Here is a 24,110-nt window from a genome sequence, read left to right on the forward strand (position 1 = left end):
GCCCTCTTTTGAATAAAAAATTTCTAGTCCAAAGAAAAAAGGAAAAAATAGAAAACAAAAACAGATGAAAAGACTTCTAGTCCATTTATTTATTCAATACATGAGCATCTACTATAGTTGAAGCTTTGCTTAATTTACTTTCCAGATTTACCCACAAGTTCCACCTTTCCAATTAAAAAAAAGAGCCCATAGTATATTCAACACCAGTGATCAATAAGCCCACAAACTTCTGTCCTACCAGGTTACTTACAAGTCCACCTAGAAATGATGAGTTTGTCCCCTAATCTTTCTAATGTTAGTGTCATTGTAAGTATGTGATTTAATATATATAAACCAATTAAATAAATGCCCAAAAATTATGATGAAAAGTTAATTTGAGTGCCCCAGAAAAAGCTAGATAAAAGAGGAGTTAGATCGCTTCTATTTAGAAAGTCCTCAAATTATAGTTAGGGAAAATTCCTTTGAGCTATGATGAGGGAGAAAGATAAAAGTTTACGAGATGCCTAAGTTTTCATCTTTTAAAGGTGTATTGGGTGCCTTGACATCGCTTTTATTCTACATCTGTGATTCTTAATCATTTTCAGGTTATGCATTCCTTTGGAAATTTAATGGATGTTAAAGCCCACTTCTCTCCCTAGAAATACAAATAAATAAACACACAATTCTGGTGGATCTTATACCCTGTCCCCATATCTCCTTCAGCCTCTCAGAGAGCTCATCTCTCTGTGGCTCTATGGATCTTAAACTTCAAAACATTTCATCATGTTTGCGCCCATTTTAAAAACTAAGCATTTTATTAGTACAGAAGAGCTAAATTCCATAAGATCTAATCTCAACTTTGCTAAGACCTTATTAGTGATATTTCAGTCTGGCTAATAACATATACTGACCTCTCAAGTGAGTTTATTCAACTTAAGTAATAAAGGATGCCCGGGCCCGCTTCTCTTAATTCTTGTTCCTCTCCCCTAAGATCAATTGGTTAGCAATTCCTTATAGCTTTTGTGATGCCTAGCTGTAACCCATAAACAAGATGACTACTCGGCTAACACATATTCTAATTCTCAGAATACCATTAAAAAAAAAAAAAAATCAAGACTAGAATCAGAAAAAGCTCTTGACTTAGAACGGTAGTTATTTCTTCTCTAGGATTTCATGTTCTAATAAGTAGTTCACAAAGTAATCTATCTTAATAAGGCCTTCTTCCCATGCATTAAGAGTCACACAAAAGCATGGGTGGATAAGAAATGTCAAATCACTTGCTCAAATATTCCCAACACATACCTTTCCCTCCTGAAGTTCCTTCACTCTAAACCCACCTGGGTTTATGAGTCATGAAAATTCTAATCTGCCACTATTAAGCCTTTTCACCTCTAAATCATCCTTCCCAGCTGCCTAACCAAAACTTGAACAGTCATTCTAAACGCCTCCTTCTCCTTTATTACCCACATCCAAGCAATCACCACTCCTCCAGTTGGTCTCCTAACTCACTCCTCAAGTCTGTGGCTTCCTCTCAATCACTTTAGGTCCTTACATGTTAACTGGTTTCCCTGCTTATGTATAGTTCCTGCATCCATATCCCAGAATAATCTTTCTGAAACAAAGATTGATCACTTCACTGCCCAGATTAAAGCCTTGCAATGGCTTTCTCAGCTTAAAAATCCTTCAGTGTTCCCATTGAAAAAAGATGAAGGCACAGAAATGCTGGAATGTCCTTTGTGATCTGACCCTACCTACATCTCCAGCCTCATCTCCCACTAGCGTCACCACTATGCTGAATCTTCTGCTTCCTCAATATACCATGGTGTGTGTGTGTGTGTGTGTGTATGTGTGTGTGTGTGTGTGTGCATGTGTTTTCCTGTGACTCTGTTTTTCCCTCTGCTTAAAATAAATCTTTGCTGCAATGCCAACCATGATGTCCTGGTCTGTCTATGGAATCCTATCCACTCACCTCTATATAAAAATTTTAAATGCCCAAAGATGTTCATGACATCATTATGTTTAACAGTTAAAAACTGAAAAGTGAAATCCTCCAAATACAAATATAATTTGTTAAACTGCAAGGGATTCCTGTGATGGACTATTATGCAATAATTTAAAAAAGTTTATAAATTTAATAGTATGAAACGCTAAAAAATATGGAAATAAAAGTATTTACAATAAAATCATCTCAACCATATAAAATATACTATACATATAATACATTAAAGACAGAATTATTAGAAAATGCACCAAAACTTTAAGAATAATTGTTTCTGGGTGAAAGAATGATGGCCACTCTTTTTCCCTCAAGTTTATAATGAACATGTATTACTCTCAAAATCAGAAAACATTTGAAAATATTTTTAACTACAAAAGACTTTCGTAGAGCCTTTCCAGCCCACCCCTTATACCCTCTCCACAATTTAATGTGTCCTTCCTCTGATTCAACCACACATTCTCTTTGTTATGTGATATCACCCCATTATAAAACTTACCATCCTATTTTTTAGCTCACGTTTGTCAGAGAGTTGGGTGAGGACAGGATACGGCTCAGCTTTAATCCGCAGTGCCTGACCTCGGGTAGCAGCCAGTTAAATCTTTATAAGATGAAATTGCTCTTACATTGCCAACTACATGCAAATGACCAATAAATATCTTATCAATCACTTGTAAATGTGAATCATTCAACAAATATTTACCATGTGCCTAAAATATCCCAGGTACCGTTACAACCCCAAAAACACAACAGTGAAAAAGGTCCTTGGCTTTGTGGAACCTACATTCTAGTGTGGGGAAACAAACAAAAACCTCATCTCATTTCAGTGAGTAAGGAGGGCTTATAGGAAATGAGGGATGAGGGGAATCATGGAATTTCTGGGGAAAGGGTGAAATATCAAAGGCACACTGAAAGAGCGTTAAGTGGTAACAGACAAGCAGGTGTAGTAAAATGAGAACTGGACATAGAGTCAAAAGACCTCCTCTGTCACCTTACTAGTCCGGTGATAGTCTGAGTCTTAGGAGGAGGATGATCCCTAATTCACAAGAATGTATAAGGATTAAATAAAATAGTTTATGTGAAAAGGGTGAGGCCAGTGCTTGACATGCAGGGTCCCCTGTATTTGTTAGCTGAATCTGTTTGGAGACAACATCAAAAATAATACAACACCCACAAGCTGGAGTACATGGATTATGACTATGAACAAAGATGCCAAAAGAAACTTAATACAAATCCCATCCCTTTGATCAGGGAATTCTGTAATAGATATGTGATTAACAAAAATACTGCATAGGCTGTTAATCTGAACACAGGATTCTACCATTGATTACAATCACTTTAAATAACAACGTGGCAAAGAATTGAATAGTTTACCCATAAAATCAAATGCAAACACATAAATAATGGATTCATGGTCCAAAAATTGTCTCTCCGCCTTTCCCCACAATCTTTACTCATAAACCTTACTGGTCTTCACTATTTTTAATCCCCTGCATATCTAGTTTATATGTCTCTAGTCCAAAAGAGGAAAGGAAAATTTCCACAACAGATTGCAAAAGAGAGGTGCTTCTGAGCACATTCACTTCTTGTCCTTTTTAACTGCTGGCTATCTGAAACCTAAGAACTAGGTCTCCTGGACTTAGGGGGTTAGAATGTCAGATCACTAAAATGTTTCCTCTGAAGTATTTAAATCCTTAGCTAGTCCCCAAACTCTACCATATACCTAAGATAGAATGTCTTTTGCCCCTTACATCTCTGCTTTCCAACCTCACAATCTTCAAATGAATGACTAGATGAACGGGCTGACTATAATCTACTTCTCTGTCAACCTCTTAGACCAAAGAATTGTCACCTTAATATGTATTCTGACGCTCATTCTGGTCATTTCAAATATTTATAACTTTACTTGGGAAGACAAGAATAAAACATGATCACCATGACAGGGTCAGTTAACTCCAAAAGAATGAGTTGATTAATAGTGAAGAAGTAAAGAAAAACTTAGCTCATAGGATACAAGTTAACGTTACCCTGTATTGGTTGCCAAAATTTCTTATGTCAAAGCAAGACCCTTGCTTACTTCTTAGCATGCCAAACCTGCAAACAGAGTCACAGCCTAGAAACTATGTGAAGATATCCTTTATGACATTCTGTACATTTGCCTATGTTTTCATATGCTATGAACACCTTGTAGAGAAATGCTATAGTGGAGAAGTTGTCTTGAAAATGCTAAACATGTGGTATTGTAGAAAGGACAAAACTATAGCAACTTGTATTTAAATGTTTATTCATTCATTTAGTGAGCACCTATGTCAGGCGCTCATGAACTTCTAGATGCTGGTTCAGTTGGTCACACTGGCCATTTAATTCACTGCACTGAATTCCTAAAGATAGGGAGTTAAGTTTTTCCTCCTGTGCTTGACCTTGCCTTTGAAATAAGTTTGAACACTTGAGGAATGAAGATATTTGGCTGTACAAGTCTTATCCAAACAATATCAGTACACAACATTTCTTTCCCTCTGTGTACATTTATTCTATGATCACTTCAAATGAGATAAAGGCTCTTTGGTGCCCATTTCTGATTCTCTAACTCTGAAGACTGCTAACAACGTTTAATATCAGTCATTATTTCTGAGGATTATGTAATAGTGTTTCTGGAAAGAAAGTGGTCTTGATTCTAATATGCTAATTTATTGTATTATTTTAATTCACTAGTACTTCCCTACATCAAATTAGGTCAAAACATTACAATGGTTTCACATTAAGAAGTTTACATGCCTAGCACTTGTAATGAACACCGAAGCATATGAAAACTAAATGTAACAGGACTGAAGCATAACAGATGCCCGCAGAACAAGCCACCTACAAGGTATAAGAACCAACTGCGGAAAATTCGCTATGAAGCCGGCTACTACTGCAAGCACAGTGATCTCTCCAGGAAAGCACCTTTGAAGCTGTAGCTAGGATATAATCCTCAACTCTCAAGACCCAACGTGGGTATCTATACTGAATTCTCTTTCTCATAACTATCCTGCTCCCTACAGAGGCTGGCGTGGTCTTCAGGGTAGTGGTGAGAAGCTTCAGATCAGAGCCTTTGGGGCTCCAGAACAACCAAAATCTCACATTTGCATTGGTAACTTAGCCACAGAAGAAGCAGGTAGTTACAAATACACACCATCCTTGTGACATAAGTCAGAGCACCTTCAGAGCACCATGACTGGCTTCTAGGACAGGTAGTCAGCATAACACACACACAGCCTTTCATTGCTCTTCTGTCGCTGCTGGACTCATCTTTCTAGGCCCTTTCCGCTTCCAGATGCCCACTAGCATTTAACCCTGGACTACTGGCTATCAACAAGCATGTCTTCTATTAAACTCAAAATGTCTCTAGTTACCAGTGCCATTTAAGAGCCATCAGTTCAGTTCAGTTCAGTCGCTCAGTCGTGTCCGACTCTTTGCGACCCCATGAATCGCAGCACACCAGGCCTCCCTGTCCATCACCAACTCCCGGAGTTCACTCAAACTCATGTCCATTGAGTCGGTGATGCCATCCAGCCATCTCATCCTCTGTCGTCCCCTTCTCCTCCTGCCCTCAATCCCTCCCAGCATCAGAGTCTTTTCCAATGAGTCAACTCTTCACATGAGGTGGCCAAAGTACTGGAGCTTCAGCTTTAGCTTCATTCCCTCCAAAGAACACCCAGGGCTGATCTCCTTCAGAATGGACTGGTTGGATCTCCTTGCAGTCCAACGGACTCTCAGGAGTCTTCTCCAACACCACAGTTCAAAAGCATCAATTCTTTGGCACTCAGCTTTCTTCACAGTCCAACTCTCACATCCATACATGACCACTGGAAAAACCATAGCCTTAACTAGACAGACCTTTGTTGGCAAAGTAATGTCTCTGCCATACCAGTATGTAATTTTCTGGACACCTGTATACATTTTCTCATAAAAGAAACCCAAAATACAGGCTCTCTTTCCATTTTTGCAGACTTTTGGAAAAAGAAATCATTGGATAAATGACTTGATTCTAATCACCAGTGACAGAGCTGGGGCTTCAACCAGAGTTTTCCTCATTCCAAACTTCAAAGGTTGTCCACTACTCTATATTCCCCTCCATTCCCTTCCTCAGTAAAATCCACAAGGCTTCATCAAATTTTTCATATTGTAGTAAGCACATTCTTTTGACACTTGCAGATCAAAACACTACAAAAACTATCTAAGCAATGACACCCTCCAAGTGGATAAGCATTACCCCTTATGCAGCCCTTGGAAGACAGCAAAATAGGCCAACCAGTGGAGAAAGCTATTTAAGTAGAAAATTATGTCTTAGAGGATATCTAAACTCATTACAATTCTGAGAGCATATTTTTATATCAACTTGCTACAAGGTCATGAAGAGTTTAAAGCTAAGTCCTTTTCTACATGCAATTTTAAAGTATACAGTTTATATATTAATGTTTTCAGTAGTATAGAAAATCTTCCAATATTTTCTAACCAATGCCTCTTTTACATAGAATATAGATACTGAAGCTTTTCAGGCATACATATTAACCATACCATAATAAGTTCTGAAACAATTTGTGGAATTGGGTGGACTTTAAGTGGTTTTGCATTAGAGCAGTAGTTAAGAAACCAACTATAGAAAGGTCTCTAGCTTTAAAGCTAGGCCATACATACTATCTTTACTCAAAATCAAGAATACACTAGACAGTTTACCTCCTGAAAAGACAGTTTCAAAAATAAAAGGAGAATAGGTAGGTTGAAAATATTGATGTTTCTTCAAAATTTATTATGCATAGGCATATTTTTTTTAATAATTTATATTCCCATGAATTAATGTAAGGAATTTCTTTCTCTGTTATAGACAACCCACCAGCACAATTAACACTAAATTACATTTAAGTAGATTTATGCCAGAAAATATAAAATCTATAGAGTTGTTCTCAATCTGAGATAGAAAAATATGGGTGGGATAAAGATAAAAAATGCGGAGAGAAAGAAGAATATAATTTGAATTTTTTCCCAAAAATACAAATTCAAAAATACACAGAATAAGTAAATACGTAAATAGGGAAAATTTTGATTACTGTTGAATCTAAATGGTAGCATATGGATGGGCACTGTATTTTTCTTCCTCTGTTTCTCACTATACAAAAATATTTTACCAACATGATTTCCAGACTATATCATAATGTCAAATACAGATGCTGCTCAGTCTCCTGCATGGTTACCTGATGTCCTGGAGGTTATACACCTCCACAGGCTCTGGAGGCAGATCTCCTGGGTTCAAATCCCAACTCTGCCAGTTACTGGCTATGTGACTGTGAGGAAATAATATAAACGCACTAACCCTCCATTTCTTTGTCAGGATAATGAGGCTAATCATAATCCTCTACTTTAAAGGAGTTCCAAAAAGAAACTACATATGAAGTGCTTAGCAAAGGGCCTCGCTCATAGGTAAGTGGGCGATCACCTCATTGTTACAGCAACCAGAGAGTACCTTCAGACAGATGAAAAAAAGACTAACATTTCACAGAAGTTTGGGGTTTTTCAGATTGCACAGGATGAAAAAGCAGTAATCCACACTATGATAAGATCATACAAAGCCTCTGGTCACCATGACGATTAGCAATAATCATAATTCAACATTTATAAGGTACTTTACTATGAGCCAAAAATTGTGCTAAGCACTTCATATGTAGCTTCTCACTGAATTCCTATGAAGCAAGTAATTATCATTATTCCCATTTTACAGATGATGAACTTGAGGATCAACATGTATACACAATTTACTCAAGATTACAAGGCTAGGAACTGGCAGAGTTAAGATGTGAACCTAGCAATCTGCCTCCAAAATCTGCTTCTGATAGAAACTACCCACCTGAACTTGAGGAAGCCATTTGAACTTTCATTTCCTCTTCTGGAAAATGAGCTGAGTAGTGGAACAGGTGCTCCCAAAAGTCGCTTCTAAATGTCTCTGGACAACAACGGTTATCTAAGCCCAAATTCATTACATATAGAAAATACCTCTGCTTCTAGTCCTTTTACAAACCTAGGCTTCTCTTTCTTACATAAATAAGAGAATGAAGCATAGTATAATACTCCAGGCGGGGTAACTCACTGCTCTTGAGCTCTGATGGTGGGTGGTACAGCACTAAAAGCCAGCCAGAGAACCTCATGAGATAGTTCCATAAGTAAGTCCCTTTGAATGGAGCCTAAAGAGAGCCTGATGTTAAAATGAATTGTACCTGACAAGACTAGTGCTACAGGGAAGTTAAGAACACACATCAACAAAATTAACCAAAGCACCAGTACCTTAGTTATGCCATGCTACCTCTCAGGACCTCAGTTTCCTTATTTATAGAAACGAGGTGGCTTCTAGATACAAGTAATCCCTAAGGAAGGAGCCACCCTAAAGCAGAGAAAGCAATCAACTTTGTTAGAATTAAGAGAAGGGCATAGAAAGCATGCATAGTTTGAAAAATCACATTCAAATACAGTGACTGCTTTCACAATATAAACCACAGAAGAAAAGTTCCAAAAATTATTTTATTAGTTGGCGAAAGAGTGAACCAGCACTGTTGGGAATGGGCAGGAGATATGGATTTTTTTTTTTTTTTAATATTAAGATACATTAGTGTAGATCACTATTGAAAGCCCCTTTTAGCTTAAACAGTCTGTGGAATAAAAACAAATTAAGTTGGTATTCTATGAAATAAACTCCTAGATTTAAAGAAAAAAGTCCTATTTATCAAAATAATTTTTTAATAAGTCATTAAGAACTACTTAAGACATTTTCTTTTTGTAGAAAAATGATTCAAATACATACACAAACATGTAAATTTCTGCACTCAAGACTCAAGGTATTTTTGTCTTTTTAAACTTGATATATTTATCAATAGAAACCTAATATGATACCATTTCAAGCCAAAACACAGCCAGGTTACTCCTACTCTGGTTCTAATATTGCTTCAAAACCCTAAAGCTCCATTTTAAATAGTTTTTAAAAAGAGAGAGAGAGAGACATAAAGTCCATGTAATTCTTCCTAAGGCCAAATTTATAAAGCTCAATTTTCAATCAAATCTCTCCTCCTACAAATCTTTTGGCCATCTTTCCCTACTCAATAGCACTACCAGGGATGAAAAAACAAGAATCCAAACTCAATCCAGTCCATCTGGCTCTTATTAGCATGGCTGGTAAATGCTTTGCTGAGAAACAACTGGCAATCCACACATTACTTGTCAATATCAGTTTGGGGGAAATTTTATGGATTTAATCTCTCCCTAGTCCCCATTTCTGGAAATAATTAATCAAAACCTAGTTGTATTCAGATTCTACTCTTAGAAAAAGATAGCTAATGTCTACACTATCAGCTTCCAGGCCCGAAATCTCTCTGTTAGATTTTAGGTTATCTTCTAAAACTAGATTTGGGTAGAGCGCATCAGAATAAAAAGAGAGACTGTTAGAAAAAGAGGGGCTATCCTATCAAAAGCAGCCTGCCTGTCTAGCCCTCCAACACACACACACACAAATAAGCACATAGAGAAATTGGACTCTTCCATCCCTGAAGCGATCCTGTAAAAATCTGGTAAGATTGTCTCATTAAAAATTCTCATACACATAATTTATGGGTGTCAGGGACCCCCTTGAACTGAGGAGGTTAAAAATTCTTGCTCTAGCTTGCAGCATCATGTGCTTCTTAATATCCCTACCTCCTCCTTCACGGATGGGAGCCACGCCAAACATCACATCTGAAATGTAAAGAGCAATAAAATAAGGCTCCAACTGCACCTGATGCTTTAAACTAACTCGGTCAAATGTCAATTCTGCCATTTTTCAGCAATGCTCAAAGGATTTCTGTTTCATTTCCTTGGATCCAAAGATCCAAGCTGGGTCTTATCCAGAGCCGCCCTCGCTCCTTCTTTCTTTTTTAACCAAGCCTGGAAGCCTATGGACAAATCAGTTTGTAAGTGAAGGATGAATGTTTTCCTGAGAACAAAGGCCTCCAGTGAATCCTCACCCTCACCACCCTTTCCAATTCAAGATGTCCAGCACACTGCCAACTGATGTGGCCACGCACTGGATCAGAAAGCAAGTACAGAATAAGGACACTCCATTCAACCTTTTTGTCTGGGGCACTTCCTGAGTTTTTCACTGGCATTTAACACCAAGACACAAGGCTCATTTTTCATTAAAGTTGCAAGACTTTCACTTTGCCCAGTTTCAAATAGTGTAATTGATCTGCACTGTCTTCTTAAATAACCCAACTGAAGGACACTGCAGCTTTAAATATTTCAGTGCTAGCTAGCAAATAGACTCCATTGCAATATGGCTCTGAAGGTCGCGTCCTATTGTCTCTAGCCTCTGGATTAAAAACAAAACAAAACAATTTCTAAGTCCTAGATAACATGGAAAGGGTTACTCCTAGAATTTCCACTCTTCCATCTTGGTTCCTGATAACAGTTCCAGTGTTTATTGGAATCTCACACTCTAATTTTCCCGGCAGGGGCAATATGCTGATTGCTATTAATGATGCCAGCACCTTAGCGAGACATAAACACATGTGTTCACATTAGTTTAATTGAGCATGTGCAACTGTCTGAAATAGCACCACTCCAGGGCTGTTAACCCCTTGAAGAGTAGGGCCAGGGTGGTTTGGGAGTGGACGGCTTTCCGGAGACACCCTGAGCCCGGGATTGCATAACGTGAAATGTGCAGCCACTGAAAATGACAGGAATCTCACTCAGCCTACTCAGCCTGGGACTATGCCGGCACCTTGCCATACACTTGCAGCTTTTCCTGTCAAAGAAGGTCAAAAGAAGAGGCACAAGCACGACGGAGAGAAAAAATAGGCTAAAAGAAAAAGGCCCCTTTCTATCTCGTCAGGGTGCATAAATAAGATTCCTCGAGCAGTCACAACGCTTCCCCCACCCTTGTCCCCTTAGTGGAATACCCCCAGTGAACTAAAGGCTTCGGAAAAGGGCAGGGGAGTTGGCAAACGCTGCCTTTTTTTAAGAACCACAATCAATGGCCGATTAAATGGCAGGGAAGACAGGGAAAAGGGAGCGGAGTGGAAGGAAAGCGTATACAGGTGCACCGGAGCATTACCTGAAATGGCAACAGATTGTTACCATTATCGGTCCGGAAAGCGTTATCCTCCATCCAGGACTTGGAGGTGAGCGGGGCCGCGCGGGGGAACTTGGGCGGCGCGATCACGTTGCTGGAGAAGGGCTTTTTGAGCGGCGAGATGGGGTTGAGGGGCGAGGGCACCCCGACGCCCACGCCCACGCCCACGCCGACCGCCCGGCGAGGGTCCCTGCCCGCCTGCAGGCCGCCCCACGGGTTGGACGGCGCGCTCCAGGCGGCGTTCACGCTCTGGTGCGTGTTCCAGCTGGACGACGCGGACGAGGCGGCGGCGGCGGCAGCTACGGCGGCGGCGGCCGAGGACGAGGACGGCTTGCTAGTCATGATGGGCTGGTGACCGTACGCCGCCGTGGCGCCCCTCTGCGCGTAGGGAGCCTGGCTGGGGCTGGCAGGCGAGCGGCGCTGCTGCGAGGGCTGCGCCTGCGGGGGCTGCGCGGGTTGCGCTGGCTGCGGCGCGGGCGGCGGCGGCTGCTGGTGGTGCTGGGTCTGCGCCAGACCAATCTGCGGGGAGAAGGTGCCTCCGAAGACTGGGTTGACGTGGTGCGGGAAGTTCTGGAAGAGCATGGTCCCGTTGACTGGGGTGATCCCCTGGAAGAAGCTGTCCTCTACCGCGTTCGTGGTGCCCGTGGACCAGGTGCTGCCGAAGGACGGCGACAGAGACGCGCCCGGCGCCGCGGGCTCCTGCGGCGGTGGCGGCGGCTGCTGAGGGGGCTGATGGAAACCCAAGCCCGGCAGGAGCGGCGATTCCATCTGCATCTTGTCGGGGCCGTTAGGGGCCGGCGGGGCCGCGGCGGGGCTGAGGGCCGGCACTGCGCTGCTGTCCTCCGGCTTGGGGGTCTCTGAGGACAGGGGCGTGGACGGGGCTTCGGCGGTGCTGGGCTCGGGCTGGGGCTGCTGCTGCTGCTGCCGCTGCTGCTGGGGCTGGGGCTGGGTTTTGCTTTTGTCCATCAGTAAATCATCCTGCATGGTTTGCGCAGCTGAAATGGGAAAAAAGAGAAACGCGTTATTGTCAGTGTGTTCGTTAATGCTGCTTGCTGGAGCGGGCGGGTGTTTTAGTTGCGAAAATCCAGTGCCACCGCTACTAGCCAATTGCAATGCAAATCCATAATCTCCCATTTAGAAGAACAGGTCGGGCTGGGGTGGGGGAGCTCGTGCAAGGTCTCTAAAAATACTGTGAGAGCGTCTTCACCCTTTCTGATGTCTAGGTTCCTGTTCTGTATTAGTAAGAGAGGTGCTTATAAGACAGAAAGACAGCAATTTCGCCACGTCTCTTTCCCCTTCACCGGAACTCAGAGCGTTCACCCTGCAATGAGAAACTGATTCTGGTTCCTGTTTTTTCCCAAGCACCACCCTCCCCCAGCTATTTGCATACGTCAATAAATACAGCTGCGTCCTTCAGCAAGGTTAAAAAGACACCACACACGACCCTTTCTTCCCCCTTCCCCGCTCGGGCAGTTTAAAGAAACAGTAGTCTTATCCCCCTTGATTAGCAAACTGCCTTCTTGCCTCGATAATTGTTTCATTTAGCCGCAGCGAACCACGAGGGAGGAAATCCTTGGCATTTGTTAGGAGGACTCATCTGCACAACCATTCTCTGGCCTCCCAGTAGCTGCAGCTACTCCATTTTGTTAGGAGACATTAAAAAAAAAAAATCCTTTTAAAAGAGGTAAAAATCTACTGCAACATTTGCAAGTCCTTGCTTCTTGTTACTCTAAGGATTAGATGGGTGTTTTTTGGGTTTTTTTGTTGTTGTTTTTCTTATTCTCCAATGTTCTCGTTTCCAATTCTGCCTCACAAGAGATTTCTTGGCATCTCAGTAGTTCAGGTCTCAACAGGAGCCTGAGAATTTCTCTGCAGAGTGAAGAAATGTTCTCGTTGGATTTGAGGTCAGAGAGAGAGAGAGAGAGAGAGAGGGAGAGAGACACGCGGAGGGAGGGAGGGAGGAAGAAGGAGAGAGAAAGGAGGGAGGGGGACGGGGGACTGTCTATGAGATGAGGTGGGGGTGGGGCTTTAAAAAAATCCCTCAGATTTAAGTATGAAGTCAAGATAATATTGGGGTTGCCAGATTTTTCATTTTTTGAATCCTCCTGCTGCTGCCTTGGTCACAAGACTTTGGCAAATTTAGAACCTATTCTCTTATCACTAGTATTAACAGTGAAAGATTATGGTTTGAAGACCCTGAATTACCATATGCTAGCTAACGTGTTAAAAATAGCACAGTACAAAGTCGCAAATTCTCATACATTGTAATTATAGTGCATTGCCATCACTGCTTCATTTAGCCATATAAGGAGTGTATGGTATTTTCCATTTCGCATAGAAGGGCTATATTCACCTCTGCCATACAGCCTGTTTAATCATTCAAGGATGAAAATAGTAATCGCTCAAAACCAGGAGATTTCCATACCCATAGTTATCACTGAGTTCGTTTGTCCTTTAGAACATGTTAATTGCTTTAAATATATGAATATTACAGTGCCGAGACCCTGAAAACAAGTATTTTGAAATGTTCAAGGTGCATATGACCAAATACATAATTATTTTTAGATGGTGATTCAGTATACTTGCAACAAAGTTATTAATATATTTAATACAGTTAATTAACTCAGATACTCGGAGAAGCATCTTTCTCAGAACACTCCTAAAATGGCATTCAGATACACACAGAAGTTCTGCCTTTGGATATTCTCACGATAATAACTGCTGTAAAATAAATGTGTTGGGAAATGGATTTGCTACTGCTCTTAACTATTAAACAAAATATGTCAGACTAAGAAATGGGATTAAAAGTAGTTCTATTTTATTGAAGAGTATCTTCAAAATGATTAATATCTCATTCTAAAGTTTCATACATAGACAAAATAGTGGGCTCAAGGAAAAGCTTCACAGCCACCTTAACTCCTCCCTCCCCAACCCACCCCTCCAAAAGAACCCAACCCAGTATAATACACATCACAAATGGCCAACTACTACCAATAAAACCTATTTAAGATTGGTTTTGTGTTCCTTAATTTCCTTGGTCTAAAATAATGACTTTGATCAGTACTGTAAATATGACAAAGAGGCAAGGAGAGCTTGGATTCACAGCAACACAAAGTTCTATTGTTGCCAAAGAAAATGGACATAGAAAGAGACATTTTTATACTTGGTTTAAGCAGTGCTGCAGTAAACCATTATAATCTGGGATTTGAGTCTCTCCCAGTGGGCTAGAATTGTCTTTACAATAGCCATATCATCATGGCTGAAATATGCATTTGATTATAATTTTAATATCACTCAGCTTTTCTGATGCTAGTATCAATGCCTTCTGTTAATGCCTTCAGTTCAAACTACATGTTTATAGTGGAAAAATTAATGCTGTCCTATAGCAAAAAAAAGCCACAAACTAAGCTAGACTCAGACTATTTTAAGGCTATAAGTAATATTAATATATTAAATTTAAAATTTTTTATCATACTAGGAACACTCATTTCTCTTCTTAACATTTCTTAAAGACATTAATTTCACTTTCTGCATAAATTCACTCTGTCAAGGTCAAGACCCATCTTTAATAAATAAGACCCTTTTCAACAAAAGATAAGCAATAGATTAAAATAACATTTACAAAATTAACATGCAATGTCAGTAACTGTTTGTACAGTCTATTCGTTTAGGTGGGTTTTTGTTAGTTTTTTTTTTTTCTTTTTTCTTATTTACTAGCAAAGTCCGGGAAATAGATACCTCCTTCCCCTCCCCCCACCACACACACAATAGATCTTCCTTTACATGCAATCCCCCAATCTCAAGTAACAAATTCTTAGCAGCAGTTACCTTTGAGGGTCCAGTTTTTAAGGATCGATAAAATTAAAAAGTGTACAGTATTTATTTTCTTCTTTCAGGTTGATTATGTGACCGCTCTGGCAAAAGCACTTTGACAACTGTAAGAAGAGAGGGCATGCGCACACAGGGAACTGTGGGGGCTGAAGTCCTTCACTAGGTACTCTGCCCGATTTAAGCACGCTCAGCCACGAAAGGAGGAAGCCTTTCAAATACTGATTCCAAGGGAAAGAGGTTGTGCCGGATTACATTTTATCTTCCTAACCAATCTAAATCACGAGTTGTTACGAGAAAAATAAACCGGTTTGTCAACTGATTTAGGAAGCCAGGTTAAAAGAGAAACTGGATTACAGGACTCAAATAAATAAACCCAGCGGAGCTACCTTAAATGGTATTAGAATGGTAATGACTGGGTAGCCAGCAGAAGGAACCCAACCACACCAAAAGAGGTGGGGTGGGGAAGAATAAAGAAGGGAGGAGATGGACTACTAAGGAAAGATACTTAAAATCTGACCATACTTAAATACATGTAATATTATAAAATGAAAAGTATCTTAATATGAAATATGATATTAACTCTTGAAGGTCAGGTTAAAGATAGGTTTCAGTCATAAATTTTGGACATTATCTATCCACCAAGATTTCTATTTGATTTTCACTTATTTCAAGATTCTACTTGATACGCTCTAAATCATACACCTCCTTATTTTACTTGTCAAAATGAAAGTTTACTTTGCATTATTCATACAATGATCAATCAAATAAAATTCAACTCTTTAAAACTAAAACTGTTTTAGTTAAATATTAAAAAAATAATTTGACATGTTTATTGTTTCACTGCATAGGACAGTGACATCTTTATTCAAGGCAGAAAGTAGATATAGTTTCTTTTAAAACTTTTTTCCCCCTGATGTACATTTTTCCTATCTTAACCTCATTACCCCAAGGCTGGAATCTCACAACATCTTAACATCAACTGGTATTATCTATAGCTTCTGAGAGCAATACTTCAACTACCAGTTTGCTCACATAGGCAGAAAGTATTATCTCTTGTGGGATTTGGTTCAATGCCATTCATGCAAGGGGTTCAGAATAAAGTCACTTGATGACTGTGCTGATTGAACTAAGAATTAAAAATGTCAGACATCATTTAAAACTATCTTAATTCTCTATTTCCCCTCTTCACCAATTAGAACTAAAGTAGTATTATCAGAGACTACCAATTTGCAGCAGTCAGTAGTCTTTATTTCTACTTATTTCCAAGGGAAAAAATAAAACAATTTAAGATGAAAAAATCATTTTGAATCAATCTACTACAAGCTCTTTTTAAAAGAACTAAATAAATGGTCCTCTTATTCCTACTATGAACTTACTGTATATTCCCCATTTTTTTTTCCTTCCTCTATCTTTCTAAAGAAAACTTTTCCTCCGCCAACGTGTTATACTTACCATATTAATTCCAGAGTCTGTAAGGATGAACTCAGTTAATCTTACTCCTGAAGACTTCCCTAATCTACCAAACTTCTACATTTTCAAGTACTTGAATATTTAAAAAAACAAAAGTTCCCTCATAAAAGTCATATAAAGACTTGTTTTAAGAAATAGATTTTTAAAGATTATTTAAAATTAATATGCCAAATTCTTTGGCATTGTCTTTCTTTGGGATTGCAATGAAAACTGACCTTTTCCAGTATACCAAGGTATAAATATGTACCAAGCAAACAATAAATTATAGGAGGACTCCCAAAAAAGACCTTCTCTCCTGAACCCTTGTTTTTTATTTAACCAAAAAGGAAGCACTTCCTAAAATTTTGTCTTTAAGTCACAAAGCTTAACCACAGACTCCTTTTGAATAATCATGGAAAGCTCTAAAAATAGAGATTTTTGCAATTATTGCAAAGTTAATTCATTGAGCTATACCTGGGTCAAATACATCTTTCCAGGCTTCCTTTTTTCCTTTATTTTCCTACTTACATCTCCAATACAGTTCTCATGAGTCCTGAGTAGTTGGTGGTTGCTCCATGTATACTTGCCAGATAAATGAATAAATAGATGAATGAATGGATGGATGACGTATGGTTTTGGATTATCTAAAAGAGCCAAGGTTTGAGTTAAGTATTAAATTATTCTCCATTTACATTAAAAGAGCAATTACTTTTTCATCAGCAGCAAGAATGCGAAGTGGTATAAAATAGATAACCATTTTGGCCCTTAGGATGCTCAGTAGTATATAGATCATTGGATGATCATCATGCAATAATATTTATTAAGCACTAATTAAACGAGGAACTTTGTTCCTACCAAAGAGTTTGCAATCTAATAAAGACACTCACCCTGCCCCCTACAGAAACTGCTTCATTATAGCAAGAGACAATCAGAGCTAAGTCCAAAGGATGTTTTGTTAGTCTTATCTTGCTTGACCTTGCAGCAACATTGACCACACTTTCTAGATATACCTTCTTCCCTTGTCTTTCTTCAGGTTGTTCTTTGTTGGTTTTCTTACCTTTGGGGTATTACTCGCTTGCCCCTATATGCACACTCATGCTCTCTCTCAGTCTTCTTTGCTGACTTTAAGTATTGAGTTCCTCAGGACTCTATCATAGGCCCTCTTCTCATCTCTATGTGAGTGGCTTCTCCAACTAAAGGAAGGACCACGCCTATCTTATTAACAGCTATATTCCCAACATATATCACTGTGCCTAGGACATAATAAATAGGTATCCAGTAAATATTTGTTGAATTAAATTTACAATTGTATGCAAAGGGCAACGATGCCAACAATACCTAGGTGAAAAAAAAAAACTTAGAGGGACTTATATTACTAGATATCAGGATTTATTATGAAGCAATAGTAATTAGATTGTTTGGTTACTGGCACAAGGATAAGCAAATAGACAAATGGACCAAAAAGTCCAGAAACAGATCCACAAATGTATAGTTCTTAGGGAACTGTTGACCTAACCATTTGTCTTGGCCATGATGATAACTGCTTGCCTGAGTTGTCCAAAACAGATCAGATCAGATCAGTCACTCAGTCGTGTCCGACTCTTTACGACCCCATGAATCGCAGCACGCCACGCCTCCCCATCCAACACCAACTCCGGGAGTTCACTCAGACTCATGTCCATCGAGTCAGTGATGCCATCCAGCCATCTCACCCTCTGTCGTTCCCTTCTCCTCCTGCCCCCAATCCCTCCCAGCATCAGAGTCTTTTCCAATGAGTCAACTCTTCACATGAGGTGGCCAAAGTACTGGAGTTTCAGCTTTAGCATCATTCCTTCCAAAGAAATCCCAGGGCTGATCTCCTTCAGAATGGACTGGTTGGATCTCCTTGCAGTCCAAGGGACTCTCAAGAGTCTTCTCCAACACCACAGTTCAAAAGCATCAACTCTTCAGCGCTCAGCCTTCTTCATAGTCCCACTCTCACATCCATACATGACCACAGGAAAAACCATAGCCTTGACTAGACGAACCTTTGTCGGCAAAGTAATGTCTCTGCTTTTGAACATGCTATCTAGGTTGGTCATAACTTTCCTTCCAAGGAGTAAGTGTCTTTTAATTTCATGGCTGCAGTCACCATCTGCAGTGATTTTGGAGCCCAGAAAAATAAAGTCTGACCCCATATATTTCCCTCTTCCAACAACACAAGAGAAGACTCTATACATGGACATCACCAGATGGTCAACACCGAAATCAGATTGATTATATTCTTTGCAGCCAAAGATGGAGAAGCTCTATACAGTCAGCAAAAATAAGACCAGGAGCTGACTGTGGCTCAGACCATGAACTCCTTATTGCCAAATTCAGACTTAAATTGAAGAAAGTAGGGAAAACCACTAGACCATTCAGGTATGACTTAAATCAAATCCCTTATGATTATACAGTGGAAGTGAGAAATAGATTTAAGGGCCTAGATCTGATAGATAGAGTGCCTGATGAACTATGGAATGAGGTTTGTGACACTGTACAGGAGACAGGGATCAAGACCATCCCCATGGAAAAGAAATGCAAAATGGCTGTCTGGGGAGGCCTTACAAATAGCTGTGAAAAGAAGAGAAGCGAAAAGCAAAGGAGAAAAGGAAAGATATAAACATCTGAATGCAGAGTTCCAAAGAATAGCAAGAAGAGATAAGAAAGCCTTCTTCAGCGATCAATGCAAAGAAATAGAGGAAAACAACAGAATGGGAAAGACTAGAGATCAAATCAGAGATACCAAAGGAACATTTCATGCAAAGATGGGCTCGATAAAGGACAGAAATGGTATGGACCTAACAGAAGCAGAAGATATTAAGAAGAGATGGCAAGAATACACAGAAGAACTATACAAAAAAGATCTTCACGACCCAGATAATCACGATGATGTGATCACTGACCTAGAGCCAGACATCCTGGAATGTGAAGTCAAGTGGGCCTTAGAAAGCATCACTATGAACAAAGCTAGTGGAGGTGATGGCATTCCAGTTGAGCTATTCCAAATCCTGAAAGATGATGCTGTGAAAGTGTTGCACTCAATATGCCAGCAAATTTGGAAAACTCAGCAGTGGCCACAGGACTGGAAAAGGTCAGTTTTCATTGCAATCCCAAAGAAAGACAATGCCAAAGAATGCTCAAACTACCGCACAATTGCACTCATCTCACACGCTAGTAAAGTAATGCTCAAAATTCTCCAAGCCAGGTTTCAGCAATACGTGAACCGTGAACTTCCTGACGTTCAAACTGGTTTTAGAAAAGGCAGAGGAACCAGAGATCAAATTGCCAACATCCGTTGAATCATAGACTAGCAAGAGAATTCCAGAAAAACATCTATTTCTGCTTTATTGACTATGCCAAAGCCTTTGACTGTGTGGATCACAATAAACTGTGGAAAATTCTTCAAGAGATGGGAATACCAGACCACCTGACCTGCCTCTTGAGAAATCTGTATGCAGGTCAGGAAGCAACGGTTAGAACTGGACATGGAACAACAGACTGATTCCAAATAGGAAAAGGAGTACGTCAAGGCTGTGTATTGTCACCCTGTTTATTTAACTTACATGCAGAGTACATCATGAGAAACGCTGGACTGGAAGAAACACAAGCTGGAATCAAGATTGCCGGGAGAAATATCAATAACCTCAGATATGCAGATGACACCACCCTTATGGCAGAAAGTGAAGAGGAACTCAAAGGCCTCTTGATGAAAGTGGAAGTGGAGAGTGAAAAAGTTGGCTTAAAGCTCAACATTCAGAAAACGAAGATCATGTCCACAACAAGAGGTCCCAATAAGTAACATGGTTCTGCCTCCAAAAACTAGCCAGAATTCGGGAGGGGCCAAAAGAGTGAGGAGAGAACCAATATCCCAGAATCCTTTGTGCTGGAACCCATCCTGGCTGAAAGATCAGTGTGCCACCAGGAAGGACCCTGAGTCTGACTACAGACCAGAGATGACTGGTCATAGACAAACCGGAAACTAATCATAAAACAGAAGACTACAAGCCTCATGGCAGAGTAAATTCTCCAGGGTTCCCTTATCCTCCTGCTCTCCACTCAGGCACCCTTTACCAATAAAGGCTCTTGCTTTGTAAGCACACGTATTTCCTCAGGCAATTCATTTCCGAGTGTTACACTAGAGCCCACTCTAAGGCCCTGAACGGGGTCCCCCTTCTTGTAACATGGTGACCAGATTTCTGAAAACAGTAACACTGCAGTGGTGAAAGGATGGTCTTTTCAATAAAGGATATTGGAGTCAACTGAATATCCATATGGCAAAAAAGAGACCTTCATCCTTATCACACCATACACAAAAATCAATTCCAGATGGATTGTAGGTCTAAATGAAAAAGGTAAACAAGAAAGTCTTTAAAAGTACATATGAGAATATTTTCATGACATTAGAGTAGGCAAAAATTTCTTCAACAGGTCACAAAAGCAACAAATATAAAGGAAAAATTTAATAAACTAAACTAATTAAGAACATCTGTTTACCAAAAGTCAGAGTGAAAAATCAAAGAAAGGGAGAAATATATGCAATATTCAAAATAATTATAATTCAAATACATGAAGAACTCTTACAAATTAATAACAGTGTGAACATCCCAAAGAAAAATGGGCAAGAGACTTCAACAAAAGATACTCAAATGTTCAAAAAGCATATGAAAATGTGCTCTACGTCACTTGTCACCAAAGAAATACAAAATACAACCAAAATAGCAAAAACTGGAAAAGACACAACTACCATATATTTGCAAGGATGTAAGGCAACTCATTCTCAAACACTGCTGATGGAAGTATAATTGAATTTAACTTTACAACTACACTGCAAAACTACTTACTAGGATCTATTAAAGCAAATGTCCACACAACTTTCTTGTTCTTGTTCAGTCAACTCAGTCGTGTCCGACTCTGCAAGCCCATGGACTGCAGCACAGCAGGCTTCCCTGTCCTCCACTATCTCCTGGAGCTTGCTCAAACTCAAGTCCATTGAGTCAGTGATGCCATCCAACCACCTCATGCTCTGTTGTCTCTTCTTTTCCTGCCTTCAACCTTTCGCAGCATCAGGGTCTTTTCCAATGAATCGGCTCTTCCCATCAGGTGGCCAAAGTATTGGAGCTTCAGCTTCAGCATCAGTCCTTCCAATGAATATTCAGTACTAATTTCTTTTGGGATTGACTGGTTTGGTTTCCTTGCAATCTAAGGGACTCTCAAGAGTCTTCTCCAGCACCACAGTTCGAAAGCATCAATTCTTCAGTCTTCAGCTTTTTTATTGTCCAGTTCTCCTCACATCCATATATGATTACTGGAAAAACCATAGCTTTCACTATACAGCTCATTGCCAGCAAAGTAATGTCTCTGCTTTTTAATAATTTAACCTAATGTCTAGGTCTGTCATAGCTTTTCTTCCAAGAAGTAAGCATCTTTTAATTTCATGGCCGAAGTCACAGTCCGCAGTGATTTTGGAGCCCAAGAAAATACACTCTGTTACTGTTTCCATTGTTTCCCCATCTATTTGCAATGAAGTGAAGGGACCAGATGCCATGATCTTCATTTTTTGAAAGTTGAGATTTAAGCCAGCTTTTTCACTTTCTTCTTTCACCTTCATCAAGAGGCTCTTTAGTTCCTCTTTGCTTTCTGCCATAAGGGTGGTGTCAACTGCATACCTGAAGTTATTGATATTTCTCCTGGCAATCTTGATTCCAGCTTGTGCTTCCTCCAGTCTGGCATTTCACATGGTGTACTCTGTATACAAGTTAAATAAGCAGGGTGACAGTATACAGCCTTGACGTACTCCTTTCCCAATTTTGAATGAGTCTATTGTTCCATGTCTGGTTTTAGCTGTTGTTTCTTGACCTGCATACAGGTTTCTCAGGTGGCAAGTAAGGTCATCTGATATTCCCATCTGTTTAAGAATTTTCCACAGTTTGTTGGGATCCACACAGCCAAAGGCTTTAGCACAGTCAATGAAGCAGGAATAGATGTTTTTCTGGAATTCTCTTGCTAATCTATGATTCAACGGATGTTGGCAATTTGATCTCTGGTTTCTCTGCCTTTTCTAAATCCAGCTTCTATATCTAGAAGTTCTCGGTTCACATACTGTTGAAGTGCTTATAGCTTGAAAGATTTTGAGCATTACTTTGCTAGTATGTGAAATAAGTGTAATTGTGTGGCAGTTTAAACATTCTTTGGCATTGCCCTTCTTAGGGAATGGAATGAAAACTGACCTTTTCCAGTCCTGTGGCCATTGTGAGTCTTCTAAATTTGCTGGCATATTGAATGCAGCACTTTGACAGCATCAACTTTTAGGATTTGAAATAGCTCACCTGGAATTCCATCACCTCCACTAGCTTTGTTCATAGTGATGCTTCCTACAACCTCCTTGACTTCACACTCCAGGATGTCTGGCTCTAGGTGAGTGATCACACCATCATGGTTCTGTGTATTCTTGTCACCTCTTAATATCTTTAGCTTCTGTTACATCCATACCATTTCTGTCCTTTATTGTGCCCATCTCTGCATGAAATGTTCCCTTGTTATCTCTAATTTTCTTGAAGAGATCTCTAGTCTTTCCCATTCTGTTGTTTTCCTCTATTTCTTTTCATTGTTCACTTAAAAAGGCTTTCTTATCTCCTTGCTATTCTTTGGAACACTGAATTCAGATGGGTATATCTTTCCTTTTCTCCTTTGCCTTTGCTACTCTTTTCTCAGCTATTTGTAAGGCCTCCTCAGACAACCTTTTTGCATTTTTTTTCTTGGGGATGGTTTTGATCACCACCTCCTGTACAATGTTATGAACCTTCTTCCATAGTCCTTCAGGTACTCTGTCAGATCTAATCCCTTGAATCTGTTTGTCACTTCCACTCTGTAATTGTAAGGGATTTGATTTAGGTCATACCTGAATGGCTGAGTGGTTTTCCCTATTTTCTTCAATTTCAGTCTGAATTTGGCAATAAGGAGTTCATGATCTGAGCCACAGTCAGCTCCCTGTCTTGTTTTTGCTGACTATAGAGATTCTCCATCTTTGGCTACAAAGAATAAAATCAGTCTGATTTCGGTATTGACCATCTGGTGATGTCCATGTGTAGAATTGTCTCTTGTGTTGGAAGAGGGTGCTTTGGTATGACCAGTGCATTCTCTTGGCAAAACTGTTAGCCTTTGTCCTGCTTCTTTTTGTATTCTAAGGCCAAACTTCCCTGTTACTCCAGGTATCTCTTGACTTCCTACTTCTGCATTCCAGTCTCCTATGATGAAAAGGACATCCTTCTTTGGTGTTAGTTCTAGAAATCTTGTAGGTCTTCATAGAATTGTTCAACTTCAGCTTCTTCAGCATTAGTGGTTGGGGCATAGACTTAGATTATTGTGATACTAAATGACTTGCCTTGGAAACGAACCAAGATCATTCTGTCGTTTTTGAGATTGCACCCAGAGCTACATTTCAGACTCATTTGCTGACTCAGAGGGCTACTCCACTTCTTCTAAGGCATTCTTGTCCACAGTAGTAGATATAACGGTCATCTGAATTAAATTTGCCCATTCCACACACCTTATGACCCAGCAATTCTGCATCTAGATATATACATAATAAACATGGCAACAGATGGTCTGCAAAAGACATGCTCAAAACAACATTATTCATAACAGCCCAAACCCAAAACAACCCAAATATCCATTTACAGCAGACTGAATAAATAAATCATGATA

At 39.8% G+C, this 24,110-nt stretch overlaps 1 protein-coding gene across 8 annotated transcripts in view; it reads right to left on the minus strand.

The window, feature by feature from the left end:
• Window positions 1-24,110, minus strand: part of CPEB3 (cytoplasmic polyadenylation element binding protein 3) — a 202,131-nt gene that overhangs the window by 139,305 nt on the left and 38,716 nt on the right. For 4 of the 8 annotated variants that reach the window (XM_025273912.3, XM_025273911.3, XM_025273910.3 and 1 more), the window contains exon 1: window positions 11,085-12,303. In XM_025273912.3, coding sequence (XP_025129697.1) covers window positions 11,085-12,236 — 1,152 coding nt within the window. In that variant the 5' untranslated portion in view covers window positions 12,237-12,303. The other 4 variants (XM_025273915.3, XM_006073697.4, XM_006073696.4 and 1 more) reach the window with 3 other exon arrangements.

The sequence above is a fragment of the Bubalus bubalis genome, chromosome 23 (assembly GCF_019923935.1).
Source record: "Bubalus bubalis isolate 160015118507 breed Murrah chromosome 23, NDDB_SH_1, whole genome shotgun sequence".
Taxonomy (NCBI): Eukaryota; Metazoa; Chordata; class Mammalia; order Artiodactyla; family Bovidae; genus Bubalus; species Bubalus bubalis.